Here is a 13,940-nt window from a genome sequence, read left to right as displayed (position 1 = left end):
CTCAATGGCCATACACCAAGATGTGTCTTTAGGTAGTTTCACCTCTGATAGCACTGTGTTTTCAAGTTCCTTCAAGGTTTTGAATATTTTCCTAGAGTCAGATTGTGCATTCATAATTCGCATGTCATGTTCTTTGATTCCATAATATCAAACTTGTAGCTTTTCGCAGATGACCACTATGCTTCCCATTTTCCAGTGTTCTTGATTTATCCCCAGATATTATAAGCCTTATGCTTAGTTATTTTTAAGCTAAATATCTCTGTAGAGTACCATGATTTCGATTTTTCATGGTTAAAGGCTGAGTTTTAAGTGGGGCAATTCGATCCACCGCTTTCGGCAATGAAGCCTGATATGAAAGTGCCAGGTGACATGTGGTCCCACAGTCATCGAAATTATGAATCACTGCGGCAAGAAGCAGAGTTATTGCTACCGCAGTCAGCATCCAGATATTTGGGGAAACAATGGTCGTTTTTGGCGATCTATTCTTCCTTAACTGTATGGGTGACAGGATCTTGAAATTAATAAAACTATAACCAGACCAAGAAACTGAATAAACCTATGATTAACCTTTCGATCACTCCCAGTTGATCCTGCTTGCAATTACATCTCAAGTTAGAATTGTACATCGCTGTTCTACTGGGATTTAAAGAAATTAATGCCCCAGAGTTATTTTTAACTCTACTGCAGACCTACAATGACACGGAAATCACAAACCTACACATTTCCACTGTATTTCTGTTTTAGATTTCAGAAGGATACCAGACTGAGTTGTTCCTATGCTGATCTGAACATGTGAACTAGGTTATACAGAAATCCACAGGTTGTAGTTACCTAATTAGTTATTTTATTGCAAGTTTAAAGAAGTGCTTTGATGTGCAACATCCACAGATTAATACCACTTTTCTTCATCTTGCTAGGCCCTTCATTCACCCTCTATCTAGCACACTTTCCTTGCCTCTTTGCTCCCTTCCTGATGAATTTCTTCACTTTGATGAAACCCTGTCAATTTATTTTAATTATCAATCTCCTTGCTAAAAATCAGACCTCCCTGGATATATCCAAACTCCTGCTGAGGCTCAGGTAATGAGCTCCTTTGATTAGTAGCATGCACCTGTATTGCCGGGACAGGAGGGGTGCATGCATATCAACCTGAATCTCACGTGGAGGTACTTGGAGACCCACAAATGTTTCCCAAAACTTTGTACATGCACATAGATTAATTGTTACTCCGTTTCCACACACCTCGTCACTCATGCAAAGTGTTCCTGACTTTTTACAGTACTTCATTATATAAATCTCTCTGCTGCTCTCTCTGAGGCCGGACCATCTGCATAGAGCGTCTGCTCCACGAGGTGGACCTCACTGCTCCTCCTCAGCATTGTTTGCCGCAGCGTAGAAAGCAGGAAAGCCCAGAAGGGCTTTTGGACAACTATTGAATTTAAAAAAGTGTTTTACAGCGTGATGAAACGAAAGAAAAAAGTTTGTTTTAAATGTCGATTGGTGTGCGTGGGGCTGCATATTAGCCAATGTGCATGGCATGGCTGATGTGAAACTTTCGACTGGTTCCTATCTCTTCTGGGCCTCCGATTCTGGGCTGGGCCTACACCTTCCAGCATGGCCGACATCTACAGCACAATAGATGTGCATCGACACGCCAACCAGCTGGAGCTGCTGATTGGGCAGTGGCTGTGTGTTGTTGCCCAATCATGAAGCCGGCAGTCTTAGCCAGCCCACTACCAAGGCTCACACCAGACCCTGCCTCTCCCATCTCTCTGCTGCATTCTCAGAGGCCGGACCATCTGCATAGATCCTCTGTCCCACGAGGTGGACCTCACTGCTCTCCCTTAGCATTGTTCGCTGCAGCACAGCAAGCAGGTGAGCCCATAAGGGCTTTGGGACAACTATTGAATTAAAAAAGGTTTTTTGCAGAGTGATTTAAATGAAAGAAACATGTTTGCATTAAATGTCGGCTGGTGTGCTTGGCAGCCACATATTAGCCACTGTGCATGGCATGGCTGATGTGAAACCTTCTACTGCTTCCTATCCCATCTGGGCCTGCGATTCCTGGCTGTGCCTACACCTTCCAGCATGGCCGACATCTACAGCACACTAGATGTGCATTGGCATGCCAACCAGCTGGAGCCACTACCGAAAGCCCCATTCCTAAAGCTCCTGTCTGTGCCTTTCCGATTCTGACTGGGCTTGCCGTTCCCCTACTCTATTACAGGCGAAGATTTTGTTATGCTGCTGGGCAGTTCCAACACTCGCCCTTGACTATAGTCAACTTCCATCTGCCATAATGTGAGTGCTGCTGATTGCCCCACTTGCCTGCCTCAGTGATCCTTGACTCTGTACCTGTACCATTTGTGAGTTTCTGACTGCTATATCTGAGCTGGCACTTTTCCCCCCTGTACCACCAGGTCAAAAGTTATTTTGCTTGTCTTCGCCTCATCAGCTCTCTCATCCTTGTTCCATCTAATCTGCACTGCAGTGCTGCAACACCTGTGTTTTAAATAATCGGACCTAGGTGTACTCACATCCTGCGTTTGTTACCGTTGCTTTTAAAATCGAATTTAGGTGTGCTTACATCCTGCATCTGTGACTGTTGCTTTTAAATTCGAATTTAAGTATGCTTACATCCTGCATTTGTGACTGTTGCTTTCAATTTCGAATTTAGGTGTGCATACATCCTGCATTTGTGACTGTTGCTTTTCAAAACCGATTTTAAGTGTGTTCACTGTTATTCTTAACATCCATTTGTCCGTCTGTGAGTTAAAGTCAGAACTGTGCACTGCAGCATCCTCCCCTCTTTATCTCTCTGACTCTCACATCTTTCCTCTTGCGCTGAGATGGCACTCTCCATCTCCCCAATCTACCCCAACTGCTACACTATCACCTACCCACCCACTCTCACAAAATCTGGACGGAAAAAGCATAAAAAAAACAATCTTGCTGCAAACCTGGGCCTCCCAATTCCAGACACCTAATTCAGTGCATCCTCCAGAGAAATATTTACTGACATCCTTTCTCTGTCCTATCTCCAGACCTATGGGCGTCTCATCTCATCTCTACTCTCTCCCTTACTCTTCCTCTCCCATTAATGTTGGCACCAAGCGGGAAGTCCTCTTGGTGGGCTTTTTCTCATCTTGCTTCTGCATTAATGTCTACTTCATGGGCACCATCTTGGTTCAAGGTCCTCAGGTCAACCTCCTTCTCTATGAGCAGATCCTGCCATCTCTCATCAACTTCCTTCCTTCTCCTGCCTCTCCCCTAATTCCCCCTGCTCTGCCACCTCTGACTGAAGGACCACACCCCTGTACCCCACCTCAAAAAACATTCAATGCCAGAGACGTTCTACACCTGGCGACTCTCAACGCACGCTCAGCCAACAAACAGTCTGCTGACATGTGCCTCCTTGAAGACACCAGCCTTTACATACTTGTACTCACTGAGACTGAGTTCAATGCCAGCTCAGTCACTTCCTTTGACTCTCTCTTACCCAACAGCTTTAAGATCACCTCCAAGCATTGACCTCACTGGGCTGGCGGTGGGGTTTCCTTAATCTTCCCTGAGTGGATTCCTTCTTCCAAATAGGTCTGTCACCTGCTCCAAAGGCATTGCAGACTCTATCTGTGCCGGAAAAAGGGCCCACATTCAGGCACAAGTATCTGGCATGTCCAACAACATGGCTGAACTCTATAAAATATGCAGGGAACTTGCCAACCCATCTACAGTATTGTCTGCCCCTGCTCCCAAGCACTTTGCAATGCACTTGCCATTCACTTCACCTCCAAAACCCAGGACATACTGAACAACCTTGTCACACACTCCTTCAACCCATCCCTCTCCCTTGCCTCTCGTGACCACTCGCCCTCCTCCTTCCTCCTTTTGCTCCTTTGCCTCCATCTATCCGGTAAACCTCACCAGAGATGTCAACTCCATGAAGGTCTCTTCCAAACAGGTTGTCCTTTGCTCATCCAGAACCATCAAGGACAACATTTCCTTTCTTGCATCTGCTTTCGCTGATTTTTGTTACCAATCCTTTGCTACTGGTTCGTTTCCATCCTCCCTTGTGCGCCCCCTCCTTAAGAAAACTGTCAGCCGACCCTTCCTGCCCAGCCAACTATTACCCCATGTCCATCACCCCTTTCCTGGGGAAACTGCATGAGAAGTTGGCCCTGCCCCAATTTAACTTTCACACTGAACTCGTTGGTGGTCTTCACGACCATTAATCTGGATTCTGAGCATTCAGAGGCATGGAAACTGCTCTTCTGAAAACATGTGAAGAACTGCTTCAATCCCTTGATTCCAACTCCCCTGCTCCTTGATCTCTCTTCTGCATTTGACACAGTGAACCACTCCATCCCCATAAAAAGGCTCCATGACACACTTGGTATCGCGCAGCGGGCACTGGACTGACTGAACTCCTTCATAACTGATTGCTCTTCCAAAGTCATACTGGGCACCTTCTCCTCCCCTACTTCCTTTTCCACCTGTGGCGTCCCCCAGGGATACATTTTTTCGCCTTGGCTCTTTAATATCTACCATAATCTGTTCTGCTGGCTCCCCTTATTTCCTCCTTCTCCCCCAACTTCCAAAGCTATGTTGATGACACACAACTTTTCTTCAAACTTCCTGCAGACACCCTTGCACCCTCCATCATCCCTGACTGCCTCTCAGCCATCCAGGCCTGGTGTACTTCTAATGATCTCTGCCTCAATGCCAGCAAAACAGATATGTTTCCTATTGGGACCCTGGCACCTGAATTTTTCCCTTCACTGTACCCTTTTTCCATGGGCGCTCCCTCTGCTCCTTCCTCGGAGCCAGAAACCTTGGAGTCATCTTCAACTCCTCGCTCTCCTTCCTGCCTCATACTCAGGACATTGCCAAAAGACCCACTTTCAGCTTTTCCTTCTGAAAGGAATTCTACTTTTCCTCACCTTCCCCCAGAGACTCAATTTTACCCGGGCTCTGGTTCTCTCTAGGCTTGACTATTGCAATAGCCTTAACATTAGTCTACCTTCGTCCACTCTGCAACCCCTCCAGCGAATCCAGAAAGGGCAGTGAAATTTATCATTGGCCTCAATCCCAGGGACTGCATCTCTCCTACCCTACAAAGTCTTCACTGGCTGCCTGTCACAGCACAGATTAAATTCAAATACCTCTGCATCATCCACAAGGCTGTCTGGGGCCGGGGACCACTCTATCTGCAACTCTCTAAATATTCCCCCTCTAGACACCTGCCATCCTCTGGCACCAACTCCCTGTGTGTAAAGCAGTTTGCCAAACAGAGGGCAAGTGGCCTATCACTTTCCTCAGCGGGCTCCCTTCTTTGGAACAGCCTCCCCCCTCCCTCTTCGTCTTGAGGAGGACCTCCTTAAGTTCTGGAAAAACCTCAAGACCTTCCTCTTTACCGCTTCCTTCCCTCTCTCTCTCCGCCCTGCTAATAGCACAGTAGCTTGATTGTGTGCAGTGCCCTTATGCATCCCCGGGCCCCTGATCCCCCACATCTTATCATCCCAGCTGCTGTCCTCTGCCCTTGCCTCAGCTCATCCTCCCCCACTGGAGGTTGCACTTACCTTCTTCATAGCACTTCTCCTGTTGCTCGCCATGAGCTCCACAGCACCTATCCCATACCCCTATCCCCTCTCCACTTTCAGGTTCTGAACACTCACAAGGCATAGTAGGTTTGTCGTCCCCTCCCCATTGTCTTTTCTTATATTTTTGCATTAATAATTTAACATTGTAATTGATATGATATGATATGGCATTTGTAACACGCCTATACACAAGTGTTTCAAGGCCTGGCGAGGCAAGGGAGGATAACAGAGAGAAGACAAGACAACGATCTTACTAGGCCAGGTGACATTGAGATCGCTCAAGTGCCTGGGAGGGGAAAAATTGTGAGGGGGAAGAGGGAGGGGAAGTGCAGTACATAGGATAAACAGAAAATAGATAAAAACAATAAATACAATCAATAAATAACAAGTGCGGCCAGCTGGTGGCAAGTGCAAGGGTAAGTGCAGACATCGCATGTCAAGTGCTGGTAGGGGGCTGTAGGGATTCAGAAACAGCCCCGGAGTGCAAGGGTTGCCAGGGGGCAGTGCAGGTGTGCAACTGTTGGGGGTTGAGGAGGGGACCTGGGCCCGAGAACAGAGGGTAGCCAGGTGAACAGTGCAGTTTCAGTTTCAGCCAGGAGATCAGCAGGGGAGAGGGGGAGAGAAAGAAGAAGCAAAGAGGAAGGTCATGAGAGGCTTCCTAAATGGAGATGTTTCTCCTCACTTTTCAGAGAGGCAGGGATGCTGTTCCATTGGGAGGCCGCAGCCGAAGAAAGAGATCTACCACCAACTTGTTGCTTGGAGAAGCGACTGACCCTGAGGGAGTTGGAGGTGGAAGAGCGAAGAGCTTGCAAAGGAAGATATTTAGGAAGAGAGAGTTGAAGGTATAGAGGCCCCAAGCCCCAGAAGGCTTTATGGAAAATGCAGAGGGTTTTGAACTTAATACTCACAGCCACTGGTAGCCAGTGCAGAGATTTCAGTCCTGGAGAGATACGATCCCTGGGCTTGAGGCCAAGGACAAGTCTTGCAGACTTGGTCTGGATGAGTTGCAGAGGGCAGAGAGAAAAGCAGGCCCATTTAGAAAGAGGCTATTGCAATAGTCCTACCTGGAGAGAACCAGAGGTCTGGAGATAGTGAGCTTCTGGGGGAAGGAGAGGAAAAGGAGAATACCTCTGAGGAGGTGCAGCTAGTAGTGTGACTTCTTAGAGACATTAGAGATGTGAGGAGAGAAGGAGAGTGTGGAGTCGAAGATGACCCCGAGGTTTTTTCCCTTGCAGGTGGGAGCAGGAAGAGGGCCAAGAGAGGCCAGCCAGATAGCGACAGGAAGGGAGGGTGCGGGTGTGCCAATGAGGAGAATCTCTGTCTTAATTGCATTAAGGCAGAGATCATTGGCGGCACACCAATCCTGGATAGCAGACAGACAGTCAGAGTTGAGAGAGGGAGTTGAGGTAGGTGAGGAGAGCATGAAAATGAGCTGAGTGTCATCTGCCTAGCACTGAAAGTTGGGGAAGAGAGCGGCAATGCGGTGGGCAAGAAGTGCCAGGTATCGGTTGAACAGCCAGGGAGCTGGGTTAGACCCCTGGGGAACACCACTCATAGAGATAGAGGAGAGGAAGGACACAAGTTGGACCTGGGAGGGTCGATCGGAAAGGAAAGAAGTCAGCCAAGCCAGGGCCTGATCGGAGACGGTTGAGCAGGATGGTGTGGTTGACTGTGTCAAAGGCAGAAGAGAGATCAAGTAAGATGAGAACACAGGGGGTGTTGGAATTAAGGTTGGAGAGCAGGTCTTGACGGATGTTCAGCAGAGCAGTTCAGTGCTTGTGGCAAATCTGAAGCCAGACTGATGGTCATGGAGACAACCAACAGATTCTGTGTGAAGATTAAGCTGGGAGATGGCCAGCCTTTCCAGGAGTTTGCCCAGGAAAGGAGTGCTGAAGATTGGGTGATAGTTAGCCGGGCAGGACGGGCCGGCAGAGGGTTTCTTAAGAAGAGGGTTCACAAGGGAGTGCTTCAGGGGGGAAGTGAAGCCTCTAGTGGCGAAGGAGTGGTTGCAGAAGTCAGCCAGAGAAGGAGCCAGGGTGTCAATGTGGTCCTTAATGGTTTCGGAGGAACAGTGGTGAACCTGTTTTGATGAGACATTCATAGATCAGACTTGTCGAGAAACCTTGTCAGGGGAGAACAGGAGAAAGGCAGAGGAGGAGAGATGAGAAGTGGCCAAAGAAGGGCCAGAGGAAGAGTAGGGAGTAGAGGGAGGAGGGAGAGATGAAGAGAGAGAGGACTGGATGTTCTGAGTTTTAGAGATGAAATGAGAAGCCAGAGCCATGCAGAGGGCCTTGGAGGGGACAGGCGAGGTAAAGACTGCAGTAGAATTGGCCGGTTCCTTGCAGATTTTAAAGAGTTCAGTCGAGTTGTTAGATGCTGCAGAGACGCATGCTTGGATGTGAGCTCCCTTCTTGGTGCGGACAGAGAGCCGGTATTGCCTTTGGAGCAGGCGGCAGGCCAGTTTGTCAGAAGATGTACCGGAAGCACGCCATTTCTTCTCAGCCACCCTGCACTCTCGTTTGCGGGTGATGAGGCCTGAGTCGTACCAAGAGTTGCACTTGGCTTTGGGCTGCAGAGTTAGTTGAGCCAGAGGGTAGAATAGAGAGTGAGAGAGAGTCGCAGAGGTCACGAAAGAGCCCAGAGGAAGGATAGGAAGCATCCAGGTGGATATTGAAGTCTCCAAGAAGGAGGAGTTGAGTGGTCGAGACCAGGAGGGAAGAGGAGAGGTCCGCCAACTCAGAGAAGAAGGAGGAGATCTGACCAGGTGGCCGATAGATGGTAGCCAAGGTAAGAGAATGGCCAGGAGAGAGATAGAGCCTGCAGACAAGGCAGAGTAGGCCCACATAAGAATGACAGAGACAGGGATCCACTCGGGGGAAGATTAGGGCTACACCCCCTCCAGATCGGTTGGATCTGGGAATGGAGAGGATCTTGTAGCCATCAGGGAGGAGAGTGTCAGAGCTGGCTGTGAACCATGTCTCAGTGAGACCAAGGACGTTGAGGTCAAGTTCTTCCAGGAGACAGCAGATGCCAGAGGAGTGTTTGACAGCAGAGCGAGAGTTGAGAGTGGCAATATGGAGAAGGTTGCTGTCCTTGAAAGACTTCCGGGGAGGGGTACAAATCACTGGCTCCATACACACTGCGCTGCAGGCTGCTTCCACTTCCTGATTTTTCTTCCTTCTACTACTACTTTAGGCACCCTTGGGACCCACACCCCTCTGCAGCATGGGTGTCTTCGATCCGGCTTCAACCCCAGGGTGATACTCCTTCACTCCACAGTCCCTTGGCTTGCTACTGCACACAGGCCTCGGATTGCAGCACAATTTCAGCTCTGCAATTACAGCTACTATCCCCTGTCCCCACCCTGTTGCCCTGTAATATCGGTTAATTCCTGAAGTTGGTATTGTAGGTTAGTTTAAACCAAATCAAACATATTTCAAAAATAGACACGTTTCACTGTTAATTTATAATGTACCAGTGTTCTTTTCAGTTAAGTTTATTTGAAAACGTACACAAGCATTTAAGCAAATTACAACAAAGTGTATTTTCTGTCATGAATGCTCGTACACTCAGTAAGTAGGTTCAAAGGGATATCACAGTTACAATTAAATTACCCCCTATGGTATGCCTTCGATTTGTTTTTTTCTTCTTTCTTCCTTATGCTTTAATAAGAAGTTTGTGTTTGAATACAGAAGATTCTCAATGGCCTGGCAATCAATCTTAGGTAATTGGGGGTAAGGGTGTGGGGGGGGGGCATAGATCCCTTTACTTGTATGGGGTCATTTTGAACCTGGTGCCAATGGACAGGAAACACTAAAACACAGAGAGACTAGCCAGACATGTGTTTTGCTTGATCCATACATTATTAGAATGGATTTCGTTGACAGAACAGGAAATCTACATCATGTGAGGTCCTGCTCTTTTAGGGAAACTGACAGCTCTCGGCTACTCCTAATGTTGATGACTTGCAAGGTTTGACTGCCTATTCATGCTTGCCAGCTTATTGCCTACTGTTTACACCTATTACAGTATGACTTAAAAGATTCTTAAGAGTAGTTTATAATAACCTCGTGAGAAACCAGTGGGATTTTGTGAACAACAATAAGACAAACTTTATGAGAATTTATATGACACCCATATAGTTATTGAATTCTTTCAAAATCTTATTTGTTTGAAGTGGGATTTATGTAAGATCTGATAATTTTCTGATAAGATCCTTTATAAGAAAATCAATAAGAAACTGTTGAATGAGCTGCCACAAAGCGGGAAGAATCCATAGGGATTCATTGCAATAGCTGCAACGCAGAATCCATAGGGATTCATTGCTATAGCTGCAATGCAGAATCCATAGGGATTCATTGCAATAGCTGCAACCATGTTTGAACGTGCATGCCAAGGTGGGGATCTAGGTGAACTTTCCAGCTGGGGCGGCAAAAGGCAAGAGAACCTTGGAAGCTTCCTTTTACCTGACTCCTCCAATTCTAGCCGTGAAAAAAATACTATCCAGGAGAACGGATCATAGATGTGGAGGTGACCCGTTCTGCTGGATTTAACTGCTCATTTAAAATAAGCATGCTAGTAGTTATGTTAATGTTAATGTTAAAGGATAGTTATACCACGCACTATCACCACCGTAGTGGCCCGTGGTGCTCTGGCGGATCTGGAAGAAAGGGGGGTAGGTTGGGGTACGTTAGTAGGGTAAAGTTTGGAGAAGGAGCAAGGGAGCTGTGATGTCCTGTTGGCAGCATCAGTTCGGTCAACACCATTCACTGAGCTTTTTGGGTGGCATACGGTCTGTCTCCATTGTATGCTGTTGTGTAAGGATCTGTGTGGTTTGTTTGTTATTGTGGTGTAGTAGTAACTAAAAATGCCAATATATATGTCAGAGTTCCTAATTCTTTGGCACTGCTGTCAAAACCTCCAAGTAAAAAACAGCACACAGATTTGGCCCATAGACATGTTTTACTATTGTTCCTGCAGATTAATATTTTGTGACACTGTTTTAATACCACATATGGCTTTGCATGTTCCTTCCAAAATGGCTGCTCACATATCTGCATTTCTAGAATGGAAATACCTCAGTTTTCAATACAGCTGAACACATGTTAACCCAACCAACTATTTGCAGCCAGCTCACCATTTAGACTATGGCCTTGATTCATGGAATTTTTTGCATGGTTTAAAGTGACTTTGCACTGCTAAAAAGTGACTTTGCACTGCCGACACAAACCTTGCTTGATGGAACTGTGCAAAGTCAGTGCAAAGTCCATTTTGTACTGTAAAAATATCTTTGCACTAACTTTGCACTGCAAAAATACATTTTGCCCAGTTCCATGAATCAGGGTTTGTGTTGGCAGTGTAAAGTCACTTTTCAGCAGTGCAAAGTCACTTTAAACCGTGCAACAAATGTATGAATTGAGCCCATAATGTCTAAATAAAATGCTGCTACTTCCTGAAATGCTTGCTGATTATGAATAGACGTGCTGCACCACATGACGCTGGAAGGGTATGCATTAATTCTCCGGCACTAAATGCATTATTTTGCATTTGTATGTCGAATGTCATCATTAGTTCATGTCATAACAATGTCCCTCTCGGAAAAGCTACCAAATGTTTAGAATGTGTATATTTATTTATTTATTTATTGGGCATTTGTTAGGCACTAATACAACAAATGATCTGCGTTTCAAAACGCCCACAGGGCAATAGGGGGGGAACATGGGATAGAAAATAATGAATACACTGTAAGATAAAGACAAACCTGCTAGGCTTTGTGAGCATTCAGAGCATGCAAGTGCAGAGAGAGGAGAGGGGAAGAGGGAGAGGGGGGTAAGTGCTGGGGTGCCTGTGCTTGTGCTGAGCAGCAGATGTAAGTGCCCAGAGTAGGAAGTGCTAGGGAACTTTCATCTGTAAAAATAAAAAGAGAATGGTTAAATGCAGGCCTACAGTGGTGAAGGCCGGTAAGTGGCAAGGCAAGTGCTGTGTGTGGGCGGAGGCTGAAGGTGATTGGGTGTGGGAGGCCAGGGCCTCAAAGGACACATAAGGGCCCTGGTCACCAATCATAGAGAATGTGAGATTAGCAGAGGAGGGAAGAAGGGGGGAGGTGCTGAAAAGGAAAGTCTTGAGGAGCTTCCAGAAATTTGAGGAAGTCCATCCCAAGATGAAGAGGAAGGGGGCGGCTGTTCCATAGGAGGGAGCCTGCTGAGGAAAGAAATTGGCCAACAGCCCTCTCTTTAGCAAAACACTTGGCACACAGGGTGTTGGTACTAGAGGAACGTAGAGGTCCAGAGGGAGAGTATTTAGTAAGAGAAAGTTGCAGATAGCATGGTCCTTGGCCCCAGACAGCCTTGTGGATGATGCAGAGGGATGTGAACTTGATCCTTGCAGCACCAGGGAGCCAGTGGAGCGATTTTAGGGCAGGAGAGATGCAGTCCCTGGTCTAGAGGCCAAGGATAAGTCTTGCTGACCTATTCCGGATTAGCTGGAGGGTCATAGAGAGGAAGAGGGTAGATTAAAGAGAAGGCTATTGCAGTAGTTTAGCCTAGAGAGAACCAGAGCTCTGGTAATATTGAGCTTCTGGGGGAAAGTGAGAAAAGGGCAAATTCCTTGGAGAAGGAAGAGTTGAAAGTTGGACTTCTTGGCAATGTCTTGAATGTGAGGGAGGAACGAAAGAGAGGAGTTGAAGATGACACCAAGGTTTCTGGCGGATGGGCAGAGTGAGGGGAAGAAAGTGGGAGCACAGGAACCAATTAGAAGGAACTTAGTCTTGCTGGCATGGAGGCAGAGATCGTTGGATGTGCACAAAGACTGAATGACAGATAGGCAGTCCGGGATGATGGAAGATGCAAGAGCATCTGCAGGAAGTGTGAAAAAGAGTTGTGTGTCATCTGCTTAACACTGGAAGTTGGGGGAGAAGGAGGAAATGAGGCGAGCCAGCTGAGCAAGTTATGTGTTAAATTGAATTAAAGCATTTATGGTGTTTGGCAGAGGTGGGGAACTGCTTTCCAGAGAATGTCACATGGGTCATTCCCATTTCTAGCTCTGATGCAGGGATCATCGTTGCATTCTAAAGATGGGGTCAAGATGTGCTCATTTTGGCCCCAAAAACTGTTGTCCCCTAACCTCAACACCTGTGCACTTCATAAGGAATTACACAAATCATATGGTCAGAGGTGCCCCAGATTATGTTGCCTTGGCAGCAAACAGGTTAAGAACATCCCAGAACACCCACCTATATATTGCACTACCGGTGAACCATTCAGGTGTAAAATAAGACATTTGTTTCTGGAGACATTCTAAACATTTGTGTTTTCCAACACTGGTTTTAATCTTTGCCTTTTTCTCTGGAATGACATCTGTCTTGGCTGATTTACCTCTTTTCATGTGTGACTCTTAATTGTATGTGTTTATCAGCTCTGAGGTTGCTCAATGTTACTGTTAACCCTTTCATTTAGCATGAACCTTCCATTGCTGGTTATGCATGTTGGACAATCACTTGCAGTGAAGCGGTGCATCTGACATGTTTTTGGCTGGCTTTGGCCAAGATGGTGGCCTACGTCTTCATCAGCAACACAACAGCCAGTGTGGTGCAAACGGATAAGACTGAATAAGGACTGCAGTGGAAAAGGCGAAGGCAGGCCACAACCCTCACATTTCGAACAGCTCAGAAATGTAAACCATACACAATTCAAGTTCTTGGTTCCACTTAAGAGGTTATATTTTGGGTTGGCGTGTCTTGCATTTCAGTCCAGGCGATAGGACATCTATGGGGACAATCTGCTGTACTGGGCAAACTCAACGACGGCTTCTCCAATGCCAAGAAAGTAAACCACTTGGGCGATGCCAAACAATGGTGCGATGAGTAATGCTCGGCAACCAGCCCCCTTCAGGAATGCAGATGGTCCTTCCTTCAGCCAAATGCTCCTAATGAGAAAGGAAAAAAAGTAATGCGGTCAAAAGACCCCTAAAAGTCTAATCACATTTTACAATTTCATCAAAGCACAGAGCCTCTTTCCTTAATAATTCCAAATACAACAGAGGGGGCATGGGTATAAATGTCTTCCTAGTGGAAAGAGATGCCAACATTTCCTATCACCCATACCGCCACTCATTAATACTAATTTCCAGAACCTTCCTTTGTTTCAAGATATCACGTTTGTTATTACTGACTAGACAGCCACCTTTAACTGCTTGACTGTGAAGACCGAAGTCCACCAGTTCCTTCAAAAGAGCTACCAGTTGCAGTACTTCGAAGCCCACATCTTAGTGGCTCCTGCTTTAATTGCAGACACACTCTGGGCCTCATTACGACTCAGGCGGTAAGGGTTTTACGGCGGCGTA

General features: G+C 46.7%; 1 protein-coding gene across 4 annotated transcripts in view; it reads right to left on the bottom strand.

Annotated features, from left to right (window-relative positions):
• Positions 1 to 9,063: 9,063 nt before the first annotated feature.
• The window catches only part of LOC138521050 (mitochondrial glutamate carrier 1-like), a 161,521-nt gene continuing 156,644 nt past the window's right edge, over positions 9,064 to 13,940 (bottom strand). For all 4 annotated transcript variants that reach the window (XM_069633567.1, XM_069633568.1, XM_069633569.1 and 1 more), the window contains exon 9: positions 9,064 to 13,523. In XM_069633567.1, the coding sequence (XP_069489668.1) occupies positions 13,364 to 13,523 (160 nt within the window). In that variant the 3' untranslated portion in view covers positions 9,064 to 13,363. The remainder of the gene's footprint in view (positions 13,524 to 13,940) is intronic.

Source organism: Ambystoma mexicanum, chromosome 13 (genome assembly GCF_040938575.1).
Source record: "Ambystoma mexicanum isolate Mex_15411 chromosome 13, UKY_AmexF1_1, whole genome shotgun sequence".
NCBI classification, from domain to species: domain Eukaryota; kingdom Metazoa; phylum Chordata; class Amphibia; order Caudata; family Ambystomatidae; genus Ambystoma; species Ambystoma mexicanum.
Note: the sequence above shows the minus strand (reverse complement) of the source record. Positions and strands in the feature narration are given on the sequence as shown.